We start from the raw sequence: 26566 nt of genomic DNA, 5'->3' as shown, positions 1-26566 counted from the left end.
TTTTTAGGACGTGCACAGACGTCCTTGGCACTGAATGTGTTAACCATCAAAATCGAATCAGTTCATCCTTGAGTCCAAGTTAATGTTTGAGGAAAATTTGATTCCGTCAAGGAATTCCTGAGATATTGCGTTAACAAGGTTGAAAATGGCATTCGAGAGGTCACAGTGACCTTGGCCTTTGACCTCTGACCACCAAAATCGAATCAGTTCATCCTTGAGTCCAAGTCGATGTTTGAGGCAAATTTGATGAAATACCATCAAGGCATTCCTGAGATATCACGTTAACAAGCTTGGAAATGGCGTTCGAGAGGTCACAGTGACCTTGACCTTTGACCACCAAAATCTAATCAGTTCATCCTTGAGTCTAGGTCGATGTTTGAGGCAAATCTGATGAAATTCCATCAAGGCGTTCCTCAGATATCACGCTAACGAACATTGGACATACGGACGGACGTACGTACTGTACGGACGGACGGACAACCCGGATGCATAATGCCTCCGGCCTGGCTATCACCGGCAGACGCATAAAAATGCATGCATCTGGCAAGAGTTAGACCAAGCTGATAAAAGCAGTCAGAAAAGGGCAGCTAGCAACAAGCTAAGCACATCAGACAATCCAGCAAGACACATGAGCTCACAGTCACATACTATCTCAAGATTCAAGATTCAAGATTTTTTATTGTCACTCCGTAGTACAAGTATCACGTGTGAAATTCTTGTGCTGTGGACTCCGTTTACAACATAGTACAAAATATAACAGGGCATATGAGTGCAAAAACAACAAGAGACACAACAAGCAATAAGGCAGTAGAGTGATAAGACAAGTCAGAGACAGTGGCATATTCACTGCACATAGGTGCACATGGCATGTGTATACTTTAGACGTACTTAAACATTTTAAATTCGACATTGTGTTTGCACATGGCATGTGTATACTTTAGACGCACTTAAACATTTTAAATTCGACATTCTGTTTGCACAGGTGCAAATAGCATATACTGTACCTAATTAAACATTAGACATACGTAATGGTAGCAGCTACAGTACGGTACAGTACAGCTACTACACTATTTGTGGTGATTGCCTAGATCAAACCACAGCACAAACACACACATGTCACATGACAGACAGGGAGGAAACAAAATATCAATTAGAAGTACATGACAGATCTAACCCCATGACAGGATGACTGTTTTGGTCACTGGTTCCTTACACTTTCTGTAATAAAACATCTAAAGGCTAAAATCTTATCAAATGGGGGGGTCCATGTTCTAATTTGTGTCAGTTTTGTCCTTGACAAAAGGTTTGACAATCGCTATACACTACAGTATAGAGAGGACTTAGCTGCACACGTGTGCCTGTTTGACATTGGTCGGGTCACTTATTGGGAGGTCGTGAAGCGTGCAAAGCACACTAGAAATGAGCGTGTAATATTTCTAGTTAACATTCTGTAGGCTACATATTTGATGATGAGTGAATGGGAAATTGCATGCACATGAAAACACCACAAAATTACTAAGTAGAGGAGAGGAGACGAAAAGTAGAAGTGTAATACAAGAGAGAAGTGTAGCGAACAATTAGGCTAGAAAAAGTATTTCATACAACTATTAATCATTAGCTTACATATTGGGTTTGAATATGTCTGAGTAATTTATTAATTATGTGTCCAGAATAGCTGGTTCGGATACCGTGGTTAGCTGCCCAGTAGGTTTAAGGCTGTTTTATGGTTAGAGTGTCGACAGGTGTCTTACGAAAAGTGTCAGACGAGACTATAGCATATCGGGAGGGATCGAGACATCTGCACAAGCTGTCACTCTCTCTCACACACACACACACACACACACACACACACAAACACACACACACACACACACACACACACACACACAGACACACACACACACACTAAGAAAAGTCTGAAGAGAAAGAGTAAAGATGGCTGTGGGCGTGGCCTCATGTCTGTTTCCTGTTATTGACTGCAGTAGTGGTGATTGTGGTCTGGATGCTGTCTGCAACTTGCTGTGTATAGTGTTCCTGGGGAGTGCCGTGCATGTCAGTGTGGGAACTGCTGTGGTCTGTAGGAGGAAGCTCTAGCAATGCTTCCCACTATGTGCAAAAGTTATGCATCCAGCCTGTGAAATTTTGTATCAGCAGACTGTCAATAAGAATTATTTCAACAGACTATCTGCTAGGTACTTTTAATTAACACATTTTCAACAAACGATGCAATTTACAAGTTGATTGTCAAGTATACCTGCTCAAATTAAGGCAACTTACAAACTATGGTTAATGGACTGTCTACATTCAGTTAAGGTTACGTTTATTCTAACCTGACACATGGTTTTGTTTTCACAAGTGTGATCTCATCTCATGATCTCGCACGAATAAAGCTGCCTTGCAAGGTTCAGTTTATTATGCACATAAAATAAATTGTTTGGGGCAGGGGTTGATTCCCAAACTTTTTCAGCTTTCGATCCAAAAGATAATTTTAATGTTTCCTGGGGACCCAAACTCATGAATATACATGAGTTGCCATGAAATCGATCTTAATTAGTAAACTATCAATAAATCCAAAGAACACACACACCTGGATTGAAATAATTATATGGAATGCATTTAATCAATTAAAAATTCACATCCACAGCAACATGTACTTCAATCATGAGAGGCCAGTTGGTAGGATTAGACAAACTTTATTTAGCAATCGGCATGCATGGCAAATACTTTGGCGCTTGACTCCATTGGCCAGTGGCGCTGCTCTTGAGGCAAGAGGAGGGCACCTGCATAGGCTAGGAGATCCCCCCCCCCCCCCCCCCCATGGGGGATCAGGAGTCAAGACTCGTTGGTGGCGGACTGGGGAGGTGGGTGGGGCAAAACAACGCTTCAGAGGACGGCTTCGAGGGAGATGGACTGCCGTGAAGCTACTGCTGCTATGATCGGCCAGAGAGAGAGAGGTGACGTAGAACCCTTGCTATATATATAAGGATTAACTGACGTCATATTTGAAGTCATAGCAGACGTCATACTAGGACTTTGACTGACCACGTTATGCTAGGGCTTGACTGTCGTCAGGGGATGATCGGATTATGCATGAGTGGCCTTCAGCTTGAAATATGGTCTGGAGACCTCACTTCAATCATGAGAGGCCAGTTGGTAGGATTAGACAAACTTTATTTAGCAATCGGCATGCATGGCAAATACTTTGGCGCTTGACTCCATTGGCCAGTGGCGCTGCTCTTGAGGCAAGAGGAGGGCACCTGCATAGCCTAGGAGATCCCCCAAAAGGAAGATCTGATTACCGGAGGTTAATTGAGATCTGCAGGCGCCAGTAGTTGATTGTACTTTTCTGGCCTTCGACCTTTTAGCGACTTACAGCTATTTGCGGCTGGCGCTCCCAACTCGGTCGGGCCTTCGATCTTGATACATTAATGTTTACTTGGTACGTGCTTTTCCTGCCTTCGACCTTTTTTGCGACTTACAGCTATTTGCGGCTGGCGCTCCCAACTCGGTTGGGCACCTCGCGATAGCGCTTGCCAGCTTGGCCTACCTGGCCGCCTTGGCGCTTCGCGATTGTACTTTTCCGGCCTTCGACCTTTTTAGCGACTTACAGCTATTTGCGGCTGGCGCTCCCAACTCGGTCGGGCCTTCGATCTTGGTACATTAATGTTTAGCTTGGCGCTTCCCGGCTTGGCCTACTTGGCTGCCTTGGCGCGACTACCCTGACTTTCTCCGGCTCTCTTTTTCTCTATCCCCCCCAACGCTTCCCAGCTTGGCCTACCTGGCCGCCTTGGCGCTTCGCGATTGTACTTTTCCGGCCTTCGACCTTTTTAGCGACTTACAGCTATTTGCGGCTGGCGCTCCCAACTCGGTCGGGCCTTCGATCTTGGTACGTTAATGTTTAGCTTGGCGCTTCCCGGCTTGGCCTACTTGGCTGCCTTGGCGCGACTACCCTGACTTTCTCCGGCTCTCTCTTTCTCTATCCGCCCTTCTTTTTAGCCTATTTAAATTTTTATTTTTACATGTTTCACCCTCTCCTTCCTACTGCCCACCTCTCTCCCATTGTGCGCATGCAAGCACACACACACACACACACACACACACACACACACACACACACACGGGGTCAGCTCGCCATTCCGAAGTGTCGGCATTCCGATCATTGACTTCTATGCTTTCGGAGAGGCGGCCCTTTTTATCTCCAAAAAATGTTTCGCCGAGAGGTTAGGTTCTGGGGGAGGTTAGGCTTAGGCATGGGGGGTGGGAGAGGTTAGGTTTAGGGTTAGGGTCTGGGGGAGGGTTCTTTCGCAATGGCGAGGCAGATCTCAATTTTGTCGGAATGCCGGTATTTCGGAGTGCCGACATTTCGGAATGCCGAGGTGTCCCCCACACACACACACACACACACAAGCTACAGTAGCTAATCAAGTTGATATTATAGTAAACTGACATATTAACATTACCTGTCACAATCTGTTGCTGTTTTACTGCCAGTTACTTCCACTAAGAGTTAGAGAAGTGTCAAGAACCACCTGGGTTCATTGCTTTTGGTGCACCTTTAAAAGCCCTCTGTGTCGGCATGTAGGCTCTAGGCTGTTTTACTAGCCCTGCATGTCGACTGGTATAGGCTGCAGCCATAGGTGATTCTAGACCTTTCAAACAGGGGTTGCATAACCCCAAAGTCAAATGTTACTCCGATTGGGGGCTTTCCGGATAAAGAAATTTGGTAAATTTTAAAATAAAATGCATTAATCTGGGGCACTCTGAGAGCAAAATGAAGAGGCTAGTATATATGAAGAACTACACACATCACATTAATATCCTCTTAAGTATGCTGTGGCTTTACAATGATGAAAAAATAATTGTCTCCTTAGCCTATTCTATCTGCATGATAGTGTTTCTCAACCACTGATACGGCCCAGAAGTCACATGTTCACGTGCCTTCTCCGGACCGAGGCATGGGTCCCTGACGTTGGGCTCAGACCCGGCTGCTGCGGTAGTCAGAGCCGGGGGTGTGACAGGCGCAGCCTGCGTGGTTGTCACTCACCGGTCGTCCACCGCCGCGCTTCCCCCCTCATCTTCGTCGTCCGAACTGAGAACAATGTTGCTGCTGCCGCCGGCTGCTGCTGAGGTGATGGTGTTATTGTTGCAGTCATGTTTCTCTGTATCAGTCCTAGTTTTCTTAGAGAAAAGTTGGGTTGACCCTTTTAGCCATGTTAAATATCTTCTGTCTATATATGTGTCTATATATGTATACGGCAGTGACAGGAACCCGGGGGTTGAGACTCAGGGTGGGGGTAGCGTCTTTGGGTGAAGCTCGGTTCTTGAGCGCAGCTCGGCTTCACGGATGGAGTCCCAGCTCCATCAGCCACCGTGGTTCCTGTGAGCAGAAGATAGAGATGCAGGATTATGCAGCCCTAACTAGCATGTCTTTAGCTCTTTGTGGGAGGAAACCGGAGTGCCCGGAGAAAACCTACGCAGGCACGGGGAGAACATGCAAAGTCCGCGTGTGCTGCCCGTAATTAGCATGTCTGTTGATGTTGTGGGAGAAAACTGGAGTACCATGGGGAAAACCCATGCAGGCACAGGGAGAACATGCAGACTCCACGTGTGCTGCCCTTAACGGAGGAAGAAACTTAGGGTTGGGGGGGGAGAGTCGTGACGACTCAGACAAATGGGGGAAAGATGGAATGGTTGTGTTTATATATGCTACAGGTGATTAAGTTGATAGAACACAGCATCAGTGAGGTGATTGGATAGAGTGCAGGTGAATAAAGTAGTGAGGCGTAGGTGATTACATGGTGTGCTCTTGTGTTCCTGAACTTCAGTTATCACACTAACTCCATTTCACTAACACAGACCACACCATAGTTTGAACGAAAATATGATTTATTGTAAGTGAGTGTTGTGTGACAGTGACAGGAACCCGTGGGTTGAAACTCAGGGTGGGGGCAGTGTGTTTGGCTGATGGAGTCCTGGCTCCATCAGCCCAAGAGTGCTTCAACATAAAAGTGAATGGGCTCTTCGGATGTCGTTGAGGTTGTCGCGGATGTAGCTGTGATAGGCTTGGGAAGACGAGCGGCCTAGGATTTGGACGGTGCAGTCCGGGAGACCTTGAGTGGAAGCGGTCGTCACCGCGCCAATGCGGAATGAATGGCCGGAGTACAAATCTGGAGAAATTCTTGATCTGAGGATGACTTGGCAGAGGTGATGGTGGAACCAGAAGCGTGTAGTCACTTTGCCCGATTCTGTGGTGAAGAGAGGATCTTGGGGAGAGGAGTGTTGTGCTAGTCTCCTGTTGACGTAGTTTAGAATGGGCTCGTAGGGGCTCAGAAATGATTTTAGACGGAAAAGGAAAATGGGATGAGACAGTCCGGATTGGTCGGTTTTGCTTAGTTTGAGGTTGAATTGGAAGGTGTCTGGGGTGTGGATGGAGATGTCAGAGAGACTGGTGTGCCATGAGGGGTCATAGGTGGAAGAATTGGTTGTGAATTCTGAGCAAGATAAGAAGCCGAAGAAACCCAGGAGGAACATGGATTCCAGGGTGGAGTTGATGATGGGGGTTGAATACCCTGGTTTGGACGCACCGGGTGAGGAGGTCGGTTGTCAGGGGAAGGCGTTTCGGTGGAAGCCGAGGTTCATCCTTGTGAAGGCCTTTAACTAGTTACATGGGGGTGAGAAATAGAGGGGGCCAGAGCGCCGGTGAGCAGTTTAACAAAAAATTTGATACCGCAGAGGTAGACTTGGATGGTGGATGATCTAATCCTGAGGACTGAGTGAACGTAGATGATGTAGCTGGTTACAGAGATTATGTCGACCGAAGGGAATGGAAGGTGGTGCGTGATGTGGAAGGCTTTGAAAGAGCACCATCCGGAGTAGTAAGCTGATAGGGTTTTTGGGGCCAGGCTGTTTAAGATGTGATGTTTGGTGGCGACAAGGTGGAGGACCTGAAGGTTCAGTGGAAGATGGTTGCTGAAAACGGTGGGACCGGAGTTGGATGCTGGTCAGAGTCTGGTGCCAAGGTTCTGAATTTCTGGAAGGAGAAACGAGAGAGGGAGTCAGCTATTGAATTCTGGTACCCGGGAATGTGGGCGGCTCGGAAGACGAACTGGTGTTTTGCTGAGACCAAGGTGAGCCTGCGGATGAGTTTCATGATGTGGAGTGATTGTGAGCGACCTTTGTTGATGATATCAACAGTGGTCCGGTTGTCTGTGTGGAGGAGGATTACTTTGGTGGACCACTCGTGCCCCCAAACATGGGCACTCCTACATGGACAAGCTACCAACGGAGGCGGTCGCATTTTCTACTCGTCTCCCTACTCCTACTCCCTTCCCCTCTCCCCCTCATCCCTCTGCTTCTGCTACCTGGAGCCAATAACACCCAGAGCAAACTTGCATTCGTCTACTCGAAATGACAAATATGGATTTATTGGATTTACTAAGCTGGTCTCTCAACGCAAATCAACTAAACTTTGCTGGGTCCGGGGAACCCCCACTCTCTGCCCAGACGGATCTTTCGCCGCGGGATACGGGAAGACAACAGCGATTGACCCTAGGCTGTGGCGTCATGAAAATTGAGATGGGCGGTCAGTGAATTTGAACTGTGAAAAATGGATTATATCTGGATATATCATGGAAATTCCACCGATCTGCAATAAGAGAAATGAACTAAGTTGAGAATCAGAGACTTGACACCTGCTGTTGACTTTCTGGTCTGTGTGACCTGAAAGGAATTCCAGGCAACCAAAACATCTCTAATCTGGACTCTCGTACTGCCAAGGACGCAGCTCTCCTGATATTTCGTCTGCAACTGAGCTCTTGTCTCCAACCCCCCCCCCTAAACCCCCCCCCCCCCCCGCCTCCAGCAACTTCCCCCCGCTTTGCAACCCCCCCCCCCCCCTTCCCTCCCACGACGAACCAAACCGGCGCCGTAATGGCAGCCTCCCTGGTGTCGTGGTGTGGGTTGTCTTTGCTGGTAACCCTGTACATTTACAACAAATGTATCTGTATTGTATAATATTGAAGTGTGCCTCTATTACTTTTCTAATTAGTAATAATGTGAATTCTGAGTTATTTCATTTATATGCTTTTTTCCAATCCAAATTGCTGGCGCTGTTCAATGGCGACCCGGTTTTGCTCTCCGACTCTGAGAGCGAACCAAGCAGAATTTCGCTCGTGATACTTGTACCATGAAGTGACAATAAAGTTAATCTCAATCTCTCAATCAAAGGATAGCTGCAACGATGATCGGGTAAAGCTCGAAGAGTGCAGAAGATGGATTGAGAAGGGAAATCTCCGGCGGCCAAGCAGAGGCAAACCACCATGGTACCCGCCAAAGCCGATGGAGGGGGCAGCATCAGTGAACAGTTGGATGTCTTCTGGGTGGGTGATGGAGTCCTCATAGAATAAGTGGATTCCATTCCAGGAGGAAAGAAAGTCATGCCACAGAGTCAGCTCAGTCCTGCAGCTGTCGTCCAGGGTGATGTGACAGTGCAGGGACGGAACGGCGGCGGACAGGGACAACAAGTGGGAAATGAAGGAGCAGCCCTGGGGGATCATGTGGATGGCGTAATTCAGGTGCCCAAGCAGTGAAAGTAGCTGGCGCTTGGTGCACCAGCGGGCGAGGAGATGGTTTGAGATCTAGAATGAAATGCGGTGGAGCTTCTCGGTCGGGAGGGAGGCCTGGAAGGTGACGGAATCCAAGGTGATGCAGAGAAACTCGAGGGACATGCAGGGCCCCTCTGTCTTCTCCGGGGACATTGGAACCCCGAGCTGCAGAAAGGCAGACTTGAGGGTGGAGAGGTCATGTGATGGGGGTGCCGACGGTGGTGTTACCGTGAGGAAGTCATCCAGGAGGTAGACGATAAACGGAAGTTTATATTTGTTCATATTTGTTCAGGATCCAGCAAAGTGCGTAATAGAGTGTACTCACTCGTGCGAGGACAGAGAGAGCTTATTGACAGTTCGCCTGTGGTGCCAACGAACCTCCGGCTTATGAAGGTAAATAGCCTATGTCCATTGTCCAACAAGTTTTCTCAAATGTGCAATGTGATACAAGTTTCTCAGTGAGTTATAGTTGATTGCCTCACTGAATTATCTGCTAATACCCAATTTTAGCAGCATAATTTGATGTCTTGGCGTGGCAAGGCTGTGCGTAATGACATATCCAAAACAAATTCCAGTTTCCACTGTGCAAATACCTCTCTGCGCTGGGAGCGCAACGGTAATCTCCATGCAGCGCACCCAGCACAGAGAGGTATTTGCGCGTAAGAGGTCCTTTTCAAAGCTCTTAGCGCAAAGTAATTGTGCGCTTCTGACGATAGCATAATGCCATCTATCACCACATTTTAGTGCTGAAATGCCTGCTTTGGCTTGTGGCAGCCAATGCCCAGTACAATTATCACAGGCATGCGCTTGTGTCCGCCCCTAATTTGCATTGTGCACGGCGTTAAACAAGCGCAAACGCTAAATTAGCGCTTTTGGGAAGATAGAGCCCAACATCTTCTGCAAGGTGTCTCCAGACTCTGCCAGGATTATATCATCCGCATAAAGTAAACATTCCTAAAACGACATTGTCAAATTGTAGCCCTAAACCAAAAATGTTGATCTCCAGGGCTAGATCATCTATCTATATATACATTTGGCAATGTGGACTCTGTTTCAATGTGGACTCTGTTTCAATGTAGCCTGATATTCAGACTGCATCGTCAACTCGTCAACTCATTTCCTCTTCTAGTCTGAGATTGCATCACTAGAGACCAAGGTGCCTACGGCAACCGGCCGGCAGGGCACTAGGGCAGCCGCAGCAGTCTTGCTCTGCCTGCTGGAACAGAATCTCTCTGGGCTCCCTGGCTAACACTGATTTGGGAGTGAGCGAGGATGTAGGACTGAAGTGGTAAGATCTGAAAATATGTATCTCATTCCAGCGGCGGTTGTACGGCGGTTGTAAAGCACTAATGTTAGTGCTCGCTAATGCTAACGTTAGCCGAGCACAGCTGCCTTTCATAGACAATATGAACAACCGATGCCATTTAGCTGGAATCCTAACGAAGGCACACATTTTCAGAACTTGTAACAATGGTCCAACTTACTTGCTGACTTCTCCAAGTCCTAATTATCTTTTGTCTGTATAGCCTTTGCTAGGAGACATGTTCCATACAACCCCTCTGGCCCACCTACTAGTCACAAGCTCAAGCTAACATAGCTAGCAAATACTAGCCAGCTTCTCGACCGTAGCTAGCAACAATTTTTTGGCAACAGTTGTCCACAGTCCCCAAGAATGTCTTATCGTACGCTGCAGTACCTTGGTAATCGTTAAAACCAAACATACAAAGTCGGACGACTTTGGCTGCTTAACATTAGTAGTAGTAGTGTTAGTAGTAGTGTTTCTGTTGTGCATGACAACAGCATTAGCCAATCAGCGCCCGTGATTGGATTTTCAACCGGAAAAATATTGTTTGCACATGGCGATGCCAGAACAAGAAGAGCAAAATCCACAACCGTGGAGTGGATGTGGCTTTGAAGGTCTGTAGCCAGGCTAGTTTCAATGTGGACGCTGTTTAAATGTTTGTGCCGGCCACAGCTATGCCACTTTATGTGCGATTGGGCTAAAACTTTGAGGGGGTGTAAAGAGCACGCGTGCAGGTGACCTGAGGGGGCCAGATTATTTTTATTACGTGATTGCCCTAATTACCTATGTCATCGGTGAAGTCATCAATGATGTCATACCATCGCTGATGATTTCTACAGTGATGCCATACATAGGCATTGTGACATCACTGATGTCATCAGTGACACACCCACAGAGAGACTGAGGGAGAGGAGGGGGAGAGAGAGAGGGAGAGACTGAGGGAGAGAGATGAGAGGAAGAGAGAGGAGAGGGAGACCAGTGGCTATTCTAGAGTCTGTTGGGGCCCTAGGCAAAGATTCCCCGGGGGCCCCTCCAACCAGCATTCATCGCCATTATTTTATAAATAACCTGACACCAACAAAAAAGACATTACATAATAATTAGAATTCCTCAAGTTCCTAGGACATTATTTCATTAGCCTATTCATGACTTTCATACATGGTACAAAATTAACCTTTTTGTCCACCGGCCAAATTAATTAATCGTTTTTTAGATGCATCGCGATGAGTCACGTGACGATTAAAATCGATTCACAATGTTCGATTATCGATTTGCAAATATTTTTTTTTTATTTTATTTTTTTTGCAATTTCTTTTTTGCTTTATTTGCAAAAAATACGGTATTTCGCCCGGAAAGCAGTTCCTTAACTGTAAAACGAGACCAAAACCGAAGTACTGGAAACTGGAATCACTGAAGAAAGCATGCAGGGTGGCTGTAACATGTGATGCATGGACTTCAGTCGCAACTGAAGATAATGGAGGTACATTTGTTTGTTTACTTTAATTAATGGATACTGACAAATATACCTTGCTTAAAAAAAATCCTGTTTGGTGAAAAAGATGCATCGAAAATCGTGATTAATCGTAATAATCGTAATAATCGAATCGTAGCACCCTTAATCGTAATCGAATCGAATCGTGAGGTGCCTAAGGTGGCACACCCCTAATTCAAATGTTACCAGCCACTCAATAGATTATATTGTTTGTTGGTTTTTGGCTGGTGGTGAGTGAAGCAAATATATCAGCCAATTGCATATTTACAGTATACATTATTTGACCAAGCAAAAAAATGAGCTGCTTAGAGTTTAAAGATAAATAAACTTAATAAGAAGTAATTTGTACCTGCGTACTTCACAGTTAACACATTCAGTGCCAAGGACGTCTGTGCACGTCCTAAAAAAAATAGAGGGGTGTGTGGCTGCACAGAAACCACACCACACGCCACCACATCAGAAAACACCAGCCAGAGTCAGTGAATGTGCTCGAAATTAGGGTGCAAAAGGTATTCATAAAAGGGGCTATATCTTGGAAAGAAAAAAAAAACGACAGAAAACCCTTGAAAGTGCACTTTTTTGAGAGGCTGTAATTTCATAATGGAACTGTCTAGAAACAAAATTTCTTCTTTGGAAGAAGCAGGAGTGTTCAATGTTTCATTAAAGTCCAGCCCCGTTAATATAGCCATAATAGAAAAAATTCTATAGCTGTTTTCAACTGAATGGAAGTGAATCTGGCACAGGCTCCAGACAATTTTACTGAAGCGCTGTGGCACTGAATATTAACAAACAGTGTACATCTTCACATAGTTGATACGGGCAACAACACAAAACGCAACGCGTTTCAACCGTTGGTTTTCGTCAGGCTGTATGGAAACCAACGGTTGCAAGCTTGACGGGAATGATTCACATACATTTTTTTTTAAATATTATATTTTCAATTTTAACAATATATGAACAAAACAAGCTCAGAGACAGGATAGGAAAAGAAAGAGAAATATCAACATTCATTATAATGGGGTGCTCCCATCCATATAGGGTGCTTATGTACTTGTAAGAGATGTCGTGCATGGGGTCCCATGCAAGGCGCCCAACAGGACCCAGCCGGGCAACCAGCCGGGCAAGCCCAACCTCGTCGAGGTAGGATAGAAATGGGTCCCAAATAGTTAGAAACTTTTTAAGTGAGTTGGTTCTCAGGGATCTGAGCCTCTCCATCCTTATAACAGAGATCATGTCCGTCAACCACAGTTGGAATGAAGGTGAAGAGGGGGACTTCCATTCTTTCAGAATTAATTTTTTGGCAACAGTTGTCCCCAGTGCCAGATAAGATATTTCAGGGATAAGAGTCTTTGAACCACTGACATAATCACACACATTTCAGGATTGCACCGGTGTATTCAGTGATTTACGAGCTGTGTGTGTGTGTGTGTGTGTGTGTGTGTATGTATGTGTGGACAGGCTGTGCAGTGAAGGATTATGGGAACTTGGAGTTTGAGGAGCCGGTGGCTGACGAGCCAGTGGGCAGGGCTAAGCGGGTGCGAGCGGTGGGCGGAGCCAACCAGAGACTGGCCGAGGCGGTGAGCGCCGTGAAGAGAGATGGACACACTGCTGTGATGCTGGGAGGCGACCACAGGTGGGTATGTGTGCGTCAAGTCAAGTCAAGTTTACTCATATAGCCCTAATTCACAAGCATGTCTCAGAGGGCTTCACAGAGAATATGTCTAGCTAATTCTAGCTGACACAACAGTAGCAAATTACAGAATAAAGCTAACACTTTGAACAATTGATAGAGAAATATAGAAAATATAGAAATATAGGAGAGAGCAGAGGAGAGAGCAGGAGAAGGGAGGAGAGCAGGGGGAATGTGAGAGAGTGATGGGGTGGGGAGGGAATGGGAAATGTGTGTGTGTGTGTGTGTGTGTGTGTGTGTGTTGCGTGCTCCCAGACGCCGGCTTCGCACGCGGCACGGGTTCAGAGTAGGAGCCCGCTCAGATGGCGACAGACAACACTTTTCAGCAAAACCTGAGCCCAAAAAATAGTGGATGGTTTGTCCATATTATTTTATGTCAGTAGACTTGACTTGCTGTTCTACTGTGTCAATGTTAGAGGTGAGACTTGAGCCTTTAAGACTTGAGATTGACTTGGGCCTCAAGCAAAGTTGAATTGGTCATCTGTAAGTCAAGAGTGTGTTGTCTTGAGGTGTCTCTCTCAGTCTGTCTGGCTCTTTGGCTTTCTCCCTCCCACTCCATCTGTCTCTCTCTGCCTCTCTCCCTATTGCTCTCTGTCTCTCTCTCCCTCTTGCTCTCTCTCCATCTCTCTCTCTCTCTCCCTGTCTCTCTGTCTCTCTCTCCCTTTTGCTCTCTCTCCGTCTCTCTCTCTCACGCTGGGGACACACCAATACGCAGAACTTGCGCGCATGCGCCGTGCAGCGCACCTCCGCGCAGAAGGCGCTCTCTGTGTCCACACAGAGAGCGCAGCACACTTGCACGCTCTGCTCGTCCGCTATATATTTTGCCCCAGATCTACTGTCTTCGTTATCATGGATAGTAAATAACGACATAAATATATAAAGTAATATGTTTGGGATAACTGTTAATGTGGCTACCTTCGGCGTTATAAAATGCAATTGCATCATATTTAAGTCTGTTCTCTTGTTTTCCCAGTGCGTGCTGTTGTAGAGAGAAGGCGAGTCCTAGCTCTCTACTTGTTGCTTCGCAGGCAACGAGCCCCTAGAAGCAACTCCCCCTCTCCAACTGCTCTTTCTCTCTTTTCACACTTCCAAAGGGGCAATCAACAACGTAAATAAACATTATTTTACTTTGAAATTGGTTTTATTTGACGAATGTCCGATTTCCGAGTTCCTGCCTGCCCTGATCTGATCTGTTCAGCTTGACAGAGTCGCTCACGGGCGCAGAGGTCCGTGCACAAAAATAGAAATCTAGGCTATCTTGCGCGCCCTGAGCGTCCGCGGAGCTGCGCACAAGACAGACGCGTGCGGTGTGTTTTCACAGTCACTCTCCATCTTGCTCTCTCCCTCTGTCTCTCCCTCTGTTTCTCTCTCCCTCTGTCTCTCTCTGTCTCTCTCCCTCTGTCTCTCTCTCTCTCTGTCTATCTCACTCTCAATCTTGCTCTCCATCTTGCTCTCTCCCTCTGTCTCTCCCTCTGTTTCTCTCTCCCTCTGTCTCTCTCTCCCTCTGTCTCTCTCTCTCTGTCTCTCTCTCTCCAGCCTGGCGATTGGCTCGGTGCTGGGTCACGCGGCGGCGCTGCAGCAGCAGCTGGCCGTGGTCTGGGTGGACGCTCACGCTGACATCAACACGGCATTTACCTCGTCCACAGGAAACCTGCATGGACAGCCCATGTCCTACCTGCTCCACGAGCTGCACGACAAGGTCATGCTAGCCTCATATAACACTGATGGCCCGTGTCCTACCTGCTCCACGAGCTGCACGCTAGCCTCATAGCACACTGACAGCCCGTGTCCTACCTGCTCCATGAGCTGCACGCTAGCCTCATATCACACTGACAGCCCGTGTCCTACCTGCTCCACGAGCTGCACGCCAAGGTCATGCTAGCCTCATATCACACTCAAAGCCCCTGTCCCACCTGCTCCACGAGCTGCACGCTAGCCTCATATCACACTGACAGCCCGTGTCCTACCTGCTCCACGAGCTGCACGCTAGCCTCATATCACACTGACAGCCCATGTCCTACCTGCTCCATGAGCTGCATGCCAAGGTCATGCTAGCCTCATATCATACTGACAGCCCGTGTCCTACCTGCTCCACATTACATTACATTATGTCATTTGGCAGACACTTTTATCCAAAGTGACTTACAATAACACATTTTTGTCAGCAATAGAGCAATCAACTATGCAACACAGTCTATGACAACTACAACTTCTGAAGGAATAGTGGTAAAAGTTTAGCTTTTTTTTCTTTTTTTCTTTTTTTTTTAAGAGAGAGAGAAAAAAGTTAGTTCAAGAGGGGCCCAGATGGAGCCTGAAAAGGTGTGTCTTTAGTCTTTTCCGAAAGATCGGCAGTGATTCGGCCGAAGGTGGAAGCTCGTTCCACCATTGAGGTGCCAGGGACGAGAAGAGTCGCGAACGGGATGAGCGACTTGTGAGCCCCAGTAGTGGAGGAGGGGCGAAGCGTCCTGCGCTGGTGGAGGAGCAGAGGGAACGGTGAGATATTTGGAGCCTGACCATAGATTGTAGGTACAGAGGGGCTGTCTGGTGTACTGCCCTGTAGGCCAGAACCAGTGTTTTGAATTTAATGCGTGCTGAGATGGGAAGCCAGTGAAGGTCCCGGAAGAGGGGAGTGACATGAGAGAATTTGGGTTGGTTGAATACCAGACGGGCTGCAGTGTTCTGAATGAGCTGAAGCGGTTGGATGGCTGCAGCAGGTAGCCCAGCCAGAAGAAGATTGCAGTAGTCCAGGCGAGAGATGACAAATGCATGGACCAGGAGTTGTGTTGCTTCCCTTGTGAGAAACGGATTTTGCGGATGTTGTACAGGGAAAACCTACAGGAGCAGGCAGTTGCTGCGATGTAGGCTGAGTTGGACAGCTGATTGTCAAGGATCACTCCAAGGTCCTTAGCTGTCTGAGAGGGAAACACAGTAGTGTTGTCAATGGAGATGGAAAGGTCGGTGAGGGGACAGTCTTTCCCGGGGAGGAAGAGTAGCTCTGTCTTACCAAGATTGAGCTTGAGGTGGTGGGCAGACATCCAAGCACCAATGTCTTTGAAGCATGCAGCGATACGTGCCTCGATTTGGGTGTCTGAGGGGGGGGGGGAGAGAGGTAGAGCTGAGTGTCGTCAGCATAGCAGTGATAAGAGAAGCCATGCGATGAGATCACATGGCCAAGAGATCTGATATAGAGAAGGAATAGCAAGGGGCCCAGGACTGAGCCCTGGGGCACACCTGTGCTAAGAGTACAGGATCTGGATAGGGATCCTCGCCATGGTACCTCGAACCTGGTATGAGCGGTTAGAGAGATAGGAGGCAAACCAGGAGAGTGCAGATCCTGAGATGCCTAGATCAGAGAGAGTAGAGAGAATAATCTGGTGATTCACTGTATCAAAAGCTGCAGACAAGTCAAGGAGGACAAGGACAGAGGAGAGGGATGAAGCCTTAGCAGTGTGTAAGGCCTCGGTGACTGAAAGGAGAGCTGTCTCAGTAGAGTGAGAAGCCTTGAAGCCTGATTGTAGAGGATCCAGTAGGTCATTCTGGGAGAGATAGAGAGAAAGTTGTTCAGAAGCAGCCCGTTCAAGGGTTTTGGAAATTAATGAGAGAAGAGAGACAGGACGGTAGTTCTGGATGGCAGTAGGGTCAAGGGAGGGTTTCTTAAGGAGTGGCTTGACTCTAGCAGTCTTTAGAGGAGCTGGCACAAGACCAGAGGACAGAGAGGAGTTGATAAGGGTAGTGAGGAAGGGAGATATATCAGTGGAGATGGATTATAGAAGAGAGGAAGGGATATAATCAAGGGGGCAGGAGGTGGCACGGTTAGACCTGACAAGCTCAAGGACCTCTTTGGGGGAGAGGGGAGAGAAGGAGATGAGCCCAGTAGCAGGGGTAAGAGAGTTGGAGTCGGGAGTATTGCAGCTATTGACTGGAGGGGGGAAGGAAGAGCTGATGTCATCTACCTTCTTAGCAAAGAAGGTTACAAAATCATCAGCAGAGAGGGAGGATGGTGGGGGAGGTGAGGGAGGGTTGAGGAGAGAGGAAAAGGTGGAAAATAGTTTGCTGGGGTTGGAGGCAGAGGACTGGATTTCAGAAATGAAGAAGGAGGTTTTTGCTGTTGAGACAGCAGATGTAAAGTTAGAGTGGATAAGGTGGTAAGCAGAGAGATCCCTGGGGTTCTGTGTTTTTCTCCATTTCCTCTCAGCTGCCCGAAGCTCTGTTAGATGAGTTCGCAGAGATTCAGACAACCAAGGAGCAGGGGGAGAGGATCGAGGAAGTTTCGAGGTGAGAGGGCAGAGAGAGTCAAGAGCAGAGGAGAGAGAGGATAAAAGAGTAGTGGAAGCCTCCTGAGTGGATAGGAGAGAGAACTGCTCAGCTGAAGGGAGCAGGGACAGGACAGCCGAGGAGAGGGCTGTCGGTGAGAGAGTTTTTAGGCTGCGTCGGGTGGTGATAGTATGAGTGGGAGCTGGGAGGGAGATTATATAGTGGTGGACGTTATAAAGTGATGATCAGATACAGGGAGAGGAGTGACAGTGAGGTTGGAAGTGCAGCAGGATCGGGTGAAGACCAGGTCAAGCAGGTTCCCTGCCTTATGAGTGGGTGGAGATAGAGAGAGGGAGAGATCGAAGGATGAGAAGAAGTTAAGGAAGAGGGGGGATTGCAGGGCTACTGCCTGGATGTTGAAGTCACCCAGAAGAATGAGTGGAGTGCCATCCTCAGGAAAGATGGAGAGGAGGGTATCCATCTCATCAAGGAAGTTGCCAAGCGGACCAAGCGGGCGGTAGATCACCACAATGTTGAGTTTGACAGGTAGGGAAACAGCAACTGCATGGGACTCAAAAGAGGATATAGAGAGATGAGAGAGAGGAGTAACCGTGTAGGTCCATTTTGGTGAAATGAGGAGACCAGTGCCACCCCCACGCCCAGAGGCTCTGGGGGTTTGGGAGAAAGAGTAAGCCACAGAGAGTGCAACTGGAGTAGCAGTATTCTCAGATATGATCTAGGTCTCTGTGAGAGTTAGAAAGTGGAGGGATTGAGATAGAGCATGAGCTGAGATGGTCTCAGTTTTCTTAACAGCTGACTGACAGTTCCAGAGTCCTGCAGTAATAGTAAAGGGACTTGTGCACTTTGAGGAGGAAAAATTACATGGGTTACTACATCTGAAGCTGCCATATCTACGCCGTCTATGGGCTGATGTTATAACGTGGATGGGGGAAAGACACATAGGTAGAAGAGTAGGTAGTTAGTAAAAGAGAAGTAACACAAAGCCCTATTCTCTGGCCTACCCTTGATGGACTCCCGCAGATAGACTCCCTTTGTCTTTGTGCCCAGAGGCTGCCGCTTACAGCTGCCGCTGTAGACTGACTATGCTAAGAAATACAGGATCAACAGAGGTGCTCCACGAGCTGCACGCCAAGGTCACGCTAGCCTCATATCACACTCAAAGCCCGTGCCCCACATGCTCCACGAGCTGCACACCAAGGTTACGCTAGCCTCATATCACACTGACCTGTCCTACCTGCTCCATGAGCTGCATGCCGAGGTCATGCTAGCCTCATATCACACTGACAGCCCGTGTCCTGCTAGCCTCATATCACACTGGGTGTCCTACCTGCTCCACGAGCTACACGCTAGCCTCATATCACACTGACAGCCCGTGTCCCACCTGCTCAACGAGCTGCATGCCAAGGTAACGCTACCCTCATATCACACAGAGCCCGGATTATACAGGGGTTCCCACACTTTTCAGACCAAGTACCACTATGTACTAGCCTGGTAAACCAGCTGGTCACGTGCACTCACATTTCATTTAGTTCTGCGGGACCGTCTGGCCTCAAGCCCTGGGAGGGCTTTAAGCAGAAACGGCAAAGTGGAAGAGCCAATTGCACTGTGATTGACAGTGCAAGTTGACCAATCAGGAACACCAGCACTGCACTAACAAAACAATAATGGCCGCCTCCTTGCCTGTCCCCATAAAGTGCAGTTATTGCAGAAATAGACTCAATAATAATCAAACAAGTATCGCCGCAACCGCAGAGTTTCTCGGCGGAAAATATGTTTTTGCCGTTCTCCTGAGTGGATTTGGGTTTGACTGGATCCAACGCTGATTGGCTGAAGGAGTTGTCTGTCAAGGCAAGTACACCCGCCCAACCTCTGCCCACTGCAAAACACAGGGTGAAGGCTTCAGGCCAGACGGGAACGAAGAATGAAATGAAATGTGAGTTCACGTGACCGGCTGGTTTACCAGGCTAACTATGTACCAAACCAAATTTCCCAGGGAGCACTTCCACTGTGGATACCAACTATTTTCCCCCATTAAATACAATTTTCTGATTTAACATGCAATGGCATCAGAAAGGCTAAATAACAACATAAGGCTACTGGTTCAAAAGACACACACACACACACACACACACACACACACACACACACACACACACAGGCTGTGAAAAACAAGGCCCCAACATTTAGCCGAAATTTGCAGCATTATTTAGCTACCTTCCTGACAAGATAGCATGACATAGTTGATACCGCCTTAGGTCTTCTAGTTTCATATGATACCAGTACAGTATCTTCAGTCAGTCAGAAACTTCACTCTGGCTTTAGAACTGAGCCTGCTAGCCTCTGAACATAGATTTTCAAAATCATGATATTTCCCGAATATCGCAATATTTCCGAAAATCGGTCTCAATACTCTTGAGGGTTACTGTGTACATCTATGTGTAAAAACTGATACATGTATCTATTTAAAAAAAAAATTGGGAACCACTGTTCTAATCTAATAATATTTGGACAGAGAGCGATCTGTCACCAGATTTCACTATGTTTAGAACTTTCTGTTTAGAAATGAACAAACTTCCATCAGAGAACAAAGCATTCAAAGTGTGGTAAATCAAATGTGTCTGCATTAAGATATTTGCTCTGGATTTAATAGATATTAGATAACACAACAAAGATTACATTTATATAATTATATAAATAATGTTAGGATGCTTTTAGATAACAGAACAAAGATTATATGTATATATATTTTTTTATATCAAAGACTATAATGTTAGGATGGTTTTGGGAAAGCGGACCTTATGTCACTGACTATCTGTGAATATCTGTGCCTTCAGATTCCTGCCTTGCCAAACTTCTCCTGGGTCAAGCCTTGCCTAGCAGCCAAAGATATCGTCTACATCGGCTTGAGAGACGTGGATCCAGGGGAACAGTACGTTTCTGCATTTGTTTCAACTGAAAGTTGTATTTGTTGTTGTTGTTGATGGTAGAGAACAGATGCCTGTACCACAAAACAAGATTAGTGGCTTAGCGAGGTAACTTCAGGTTTAACCAGGTTTGCCGTACCACAACGCTAGTTAACTTCTTAGCGATATAGATCACCATAGCAACTTATGCTCTACGGCTAACCTGCTTTGTAGCAGGTTAAGTTCAGAGGATAAGATCAAAACGCATGAAAGACCCACCTTCTTACCAATCAGCTCTCTGGAAACAGCGAGTCCCCATTCATATGCTCCCCATATGAAAAATACATTGCATTCAAAGAAAAAAGGAAAAAGGAAAAAAAACATGGCTCCTGTTGAATTAATCGAGGACTGAAGCCTTGCAGTTGTTGCCGGCCACATTTAAATTAAGCCCTACTTACCACTTTGGAATATGTTTTTATATATTCATTTTTGTGCTCCCAAGTAGGCTAGATATGTTTGACCCCGCCGATCGATTGCAGCTGAACGGTGAGTGGAGAAATATCACTAAACCGGCGTAAAAAGGTTACATAAATGTCTTCAAAGCGCACTGTGCCGTGTGCGCAATGGAGATGAGGCTGACGTTGGGTTGGACATGGTCATACATGCTAGAATAGCCTACTTAGTACATATTAGTACATATTAAATTGCTTAGATGTAGTAGGCCCTACTACATCTAAGCAATTTAATATGGGATCGCCTGCACACAGATGATTCATATCTAGGCTACTCCTGCATTTTGCAGCTGCAACTGTGTTGCTTTTTGCTGCCAATAATATGTGACCACAAAATAGTATATATTTTTTTATAAATTAAATCCATGCCCGCACGTACCGTGTCGATTCAGTTCAGCAGCCTTTTTATGCCTCCGCCGGCGATAGCCAGGCCGGAGGCATTATGGATCCGGGTTGTCCGTACGTACGTCCGTCCGATGTTCGTTAATGCGATATCTGAGGAACGCCTTGACGGAATTTCATCAAATTTGCCTCAAACATCGACTTAGACTCAAGGATGAAGTGATTAGATTTTGGTGATCAAAAGTCAAAGGCCAAGGTCACTGTGACCTCTCGAACGCCATTTTCAAGCTTGTTAACGCAATATCTCAGGAATGCCTTGATGGAACTTCATTAAATTTGCCTCAACATTAACTTGGCCTCAAGGATGAACTGATTACATTTTGGTGGTCAAAGTTCAAGGTCACTGTGACCTCACGAACGCCATTCCCAAGTTCCTTAACACGATATCTCAAGAATGGCTTGATGGAATTTCTTCTGATTTGGCTCAAACATCGACTTGGACGCAAGGATGAACTGATTCCATTTTGGTTATCAAAGGTCAAAGTTCAAGGTCACTGTGACCTCACACACCCAATTTCCAAGCTCTGTAATGCAACATCTCATGAGCGCCTTGACGGAATTTCTTCCAATTTGCCTCAAATGGCAATTTGAGACACATCATGAGATCATTATTATTTATTGAGCCTATAAATGGTCTAAATACACCTACGGACTTTGGAAATTTAGACTGAAATAGATTGCACATTACTTCCACTCGCAAAAAAGACATGCAGGTTTTATTGAGTTTATTGAGAGGGTGAATTGAGCTGCTGTAGATAGCCTATTTGGAGGCAGAAACCGCTCTTCAAAGAAATTACTGATGTGAATAAAAGTAGTAACTTTAGACAGTCATTCGGGAACAGACTAATAATATCCAACGCGGATTTTGATTCTGACATACATAGTAAAGCTTCACGATTTGCGCTTTGAATGAATGAGGAAATAGGGGTGTCTGGTGCTTTTAAGGCATTTTCATGTGCACACGCTCTCAACTTGATTATAAAAACCTGGATCCACTTAACGAGTTGAGAACTACATTCGTGGTATGACTTAACTAGAATCATGCTGGATGGCAATGATCTGGTTAAGCCAAACCAGATCAAGGGACAGATCCTGGATCTGCATGCTTACCCTACATCTGTGGTATAGCCTACAGGAGAGACAGTAGAGAGGTTTCTGATTCCAACAGTGCAGATGCAGGCTCTTCAGCAATAAGTAAGATTTGTATTGCCCCATAGCACAAAATGCCCTCAAACTGTGGGTGGTTGATATATTTGTTGATGACCACCTAAATTGATATCATCAGTAATGTCACTCAAGCCAGCCTTTCTGAGAATGCGCAGTTGAGCTTGCTCATAGTCATTTGATATTGTTTGACATGTATGGAGATGTAATTATGTTATTTTCTTCATGCTATTGCTCCTGTATGTATGATATAGTGTCTTGTAAGCCCATGTGGGCTGGGCACCTTTTGGTGCATAACACCAAAAAATAAACGACTTACTTACTAAAACTTTTTTTTGCATTCCTTTAAACCAAGACTATGACAAGTAAATAATAATAAATATTCTGTCCAATGATGATATTTGAAATCATTTATTTCGTAGCTTTGATGAATATGATGAAATGCAAAAACACTTTGGCGTAGTATGTTATGCGATATTTGGATTTATGTTTTTGATTTACTGATTAATCTTATGCAGCAAGATTTTTCTCAAATGGATATGTGACATCTTCTGAACGGCAGCTCTTGGTTGATTGGAACTGTCTGGTGTGTGTTCTTCTCCAGTTACATCCTGAAGCTCCTGGGCATCAAGGCATTCTCCATGACGGAGGTGGATGGACTCGGCATAGCCAGAGTGATGGAGGAGACCTGTGACTATCTCTGTGACAAGTAGGCCCACGTGTTGGTCTGGTTCCTCATTACATTCTGTGTGGTCTGGACCTGAACGTCACTGTCAGACGTTCTAACAGCTTGTGAGCTGCTGCAGATCAGTCATGTCCAAAAATATTGCTACTTTCCCCCAATTACTCCACAAAAATGTTCTTGTCTCGACTTGTTTCAGTGAGCGAAGTAGCTAATTGCACCGCTAATCAAGCTAGCAAGCAAAACACGTTTCACTTCCTAAAGTTACTTCACAAATAAAAGCATCCCGTTACATTACATTACATTACATTATGTCATTTGGCAGACGCTTTTATCCAAAGCAACTTACAATAACACATGTTGTCAGCAATAGAGCGATCAACTATGCAACACAGTCTATGACAACTACAACATCTGAAGGAATAGTGGTAAAGTTAAGTTAGTCATTTTTTTTTTTTTTTTTTTTTAAGAGAGAGAAAGAAGTTAGTTCAAGAAGGGCCCAGATGGAGCATGAAAAGGTGTGTCTTTAGTCTTTTCCGAAAGATCGGCAGTGATTCAGCCGTCCTGACTGAAGGTGGAAGCTCATTCCACCATTGAGGTGCCAGGGACGAGAAGAGTCGCGATCGGAATGAGCGACTTTTTAGCCCCCGTAGCGAAGGAGGGGCGAGGCGTCCTGCACTAGTGGAGGAGCGAAGGGAGCGGTGAGAGGTTTGGAACCTGACCATAGATTGCAGGTACAGAGGAGCTGTCTGGTGTACTGCCCTGTAGGCCAGTACCAGTGTCTTGAATTTAATGCGTGCCGGGATGGGAAGCCAGTGAAGGTCCCGGAAGAGGGGAGTGACATGAGATAATTTGGGTTGGTTGAATACCAGACGGGCTGCAGCCTTCTGAATGAGCTGAAGTGGTCGGATGTCGGCGGTAGGTAGGCCGGCCAGGAGCACATTGCAGTAGTCCAGTCGGGAGATGATAAGTGACTGGACCAGGAGTTGAGTCGCTTCCCTTGTGAGAAAGGGATGGATTTTGCGGATGTTGTAGAGGGAGAACCTACAGGAGCGTGCTGTCGCAGCTATGTTGGCCGAGCAAGACAGCTGGTTGTCAAGGATCACCCCAAGGTTCTTAGCCGTTTGGGAGGGAAGCACAGTGGTATTGTCAATGGAGATGGAGAGATCTGCGAGAGGGCAGTCTTTCCCTGGGAGGAAGAGTAGCTCTGTTTTACCAAGATTGAGCTAGAGGTGGGCAGACATCCAGTCACCAATGTCTTTGAGGCATGCAGAGATGCGAGCCTCGATTTGGGTGTCGGAGGGGGGGAAGGAAAGGAAAAGCTGGGTGTCATCAGCATAGCAGTGATAAGAAAAGCCATGAGATGAGAGATCACATGGGCAAGAGATCTGATATAGAGAAGGAAAAGTAAGGGGCCCAGGACTGAGCCCTGGGGGACACCGGTGGTAAGAGGGCAGGATCTGGAGATGGGTCCTCTCCATAAGACCTGGTATGAGTGGTTAGAGAGATAGGAAGCAAACCAGGAGTGTGCAGAACCTGAGATGCCGAGGTCAGACAGAGTGGAAAGAAAGATTTGGTGGATGACTGTATCGAAAGCAGCGGACAGGTCAAGGAGGACAAGGACAGAGGAGAGGGATGAGGCCTTAGCAGTGTGAAGGGCCTCTGTGACTGCAAGAAGAGCTGTCTCAGTAGAGTGAGAGGCCTTGAAACCGGACTGCAGATGGTCCAGGAGGTCATTCTGGGAGAGATAGAGAGAAAGTTGGTCGGACGCTGCTCGTTCGAGGGTTTTGGAAAGGAATGAGAGAAGAGAGACAGGTCTGTAGTTCTGAATAGCAGTAGGGTCAATGAAGGGTTTCTTAAGCAGAGGCTTGACGCTTGCAGTCTTTAGAGCAGGCGGAACAAGACCAGAGGACAGAGAGGAGTTTATGAAGGTAGTGAGGAAGGGAGATATGTTAGGTGAGATGGTTTGGAGGAGAGAGGAAGGGATAGGATCGAGGGGGCAGTAAGTGGCTCGGTTAGAGCTGATGAGTTTAAGTACTACATCGGGAGGGGAGAGAAGGAAGTACATCCGGGGACGGGGGCAGAGAAGGAGGATTGGAGTCAGGAGTGTTAGTGAGTGTAACTGGAGGATGGAAGGAGGAGCTGATGTCATCCACCTTTTTGGTAAAGAAGGTTACAAAATCATCAGCAGAGAGGGAGGAGGGAGGGGGAGGGGAGGGAGGGTTGAGGAGGGTGGAGAAGGTAGAAAACAGTTTACTGGAGTTGGATGCAGAGGACTGGATTTCAGAGATGAAGAAGGATGTTTTTGCTTTGGAGACAGCAGAGGTGAAGTTGGAGTGGATAAGGTGCAGCAAAAGAGATCTTCAGGGTGATGTGATTTTCTTCATTTTCTCTCAGCTGCCCGAAGCTCTGTTTGATGAGTTTGCAGAGATTCGGTCAGCCAAGGAGCAGGGGGAGAGGATCGGGCAGGCTTAGTGGTGAGTGGGCAGAGAGAATCAAGAGCGGAGGAGAGAGAGGATAGAAGAGTGGTGGACGCAAACTGCTCGGCTGAGGGAAGCAAGGAGAGGACTGTAGAAGAGAGGGAGTTAGGTAGAGAAAGTTTTTAGGTTGCGTCGGGTGGTGGTAGAGTGAGGGGGGAGGAGGGCAGGGAGATGGGAAGAGAGAAGGTGATAAAGTGGTGGTTGGATACAGGAAGAGGAGTCGCAGTGAGGTTAGAGGTGGAGCAGGATCTGGTGAAGACCAGGTCAAGCACATTCCCAGCTTTGTGAGTTGGAGGAGATTGAGAGAGGTAGAGGTCGAAGGATGAGAAGAAGTTAAGGAAGTGCAGAGATTGTAAGGTTACTGGCTGGATGTTGAAATCACCCAGAAGAATGAGTGGAGTACAATCCTCAGGAAAGACGGAGAGAAGGGTGTCCGTTAGTTTGTCAGCAGAAAACTTTTGGACATGGAAATGGACTTAAAAGTTCCAGGCAACTTGACACTGTCAACCGCCTTGAGATAGCTCTTGTTATAATTTGGCGCTATATTAATTATGAATTGGTTCATTGATCAAGGACGCAGACACCATAGCGCAGGAACAGGGCTTCGGAGGGCACTGCGTGAATGAGTAATCTTAAAGAAAAAAAATCTAAATGATCTGATTCCAGCATCTTAAATGTGAATATATATATATATATATATATATATATATATATATATATATATATATATATATATATATATATATATATATATTTTAGAACAATATACGAACAAAACAAACAGGCTCATACACAGAAAAAGAAAGTACATAAGATAGGAAAAAAAAACATACATCATGAACATTCAACATTAGTGCTGCTAACAGCCGTACAAAGTGTTTATGTGCTCGTAGGAGATAATGGACAAGGGATCCCACGCAAGGGGTCCATAAGATACCAGCTGGGCAAGCCATCCATCACCCCCAACCTTAGTCAACTCCTCTATGATAGTAAACTGAATATCTTTGGGTTGTGCACAAAACAAGAGATTTGAGGACATCATCTTGGGGCTTTGGGAAAC

General features: G+C 46.5%; 1 protein-coding gene across 1 annotated transcript in view; it reads left to right on the top strand.

Moving 5' to 3' along the window:
* Window positions 1-26566, top strand: part of LOC310798960 (arginase-1-like) — a 40356-nt gene that overhangs the window by 4704 nt on the left and 9086 nt on the right. Inside the window, exons 3-6 of the mRNA XM_083661518.1 lie at window positions 12857-13031; window positions 14625-14787; window positions 20198-20292; window positions 22949-23053. Of these exons, the coding sequence (XP_083517644.1) occupies window positions 12857-13031; window positions 14625-14787; window positions 20198-20292; window positions 22949-23053 (538 nt within the window). The remainder of the gene's footprint in view (window positions 1-12856; window positions 13032-14624; window positions 14788-20197; window positions 20293-22948; window positions 23054-26566) is intronic.

This window comes from Poromitra crassiceps, assembly GCF_964638095.1.
Source record: "Poromitra crassiceps genome assembly, chromosome: 26".
NCBI classification, from domain to species: domain Eukaryota; kingdom Metazoa; phylum Chordata; class Actinopteri; order Beryciformes; family Melamphaidae; genus Poromitra; species Poromitra crassiceps.
The sequence above is the reverse complement of the archived record's forward strand: the minus strand, read 5'-3'. Positions and strand labels throughout refer to the sequence as shown.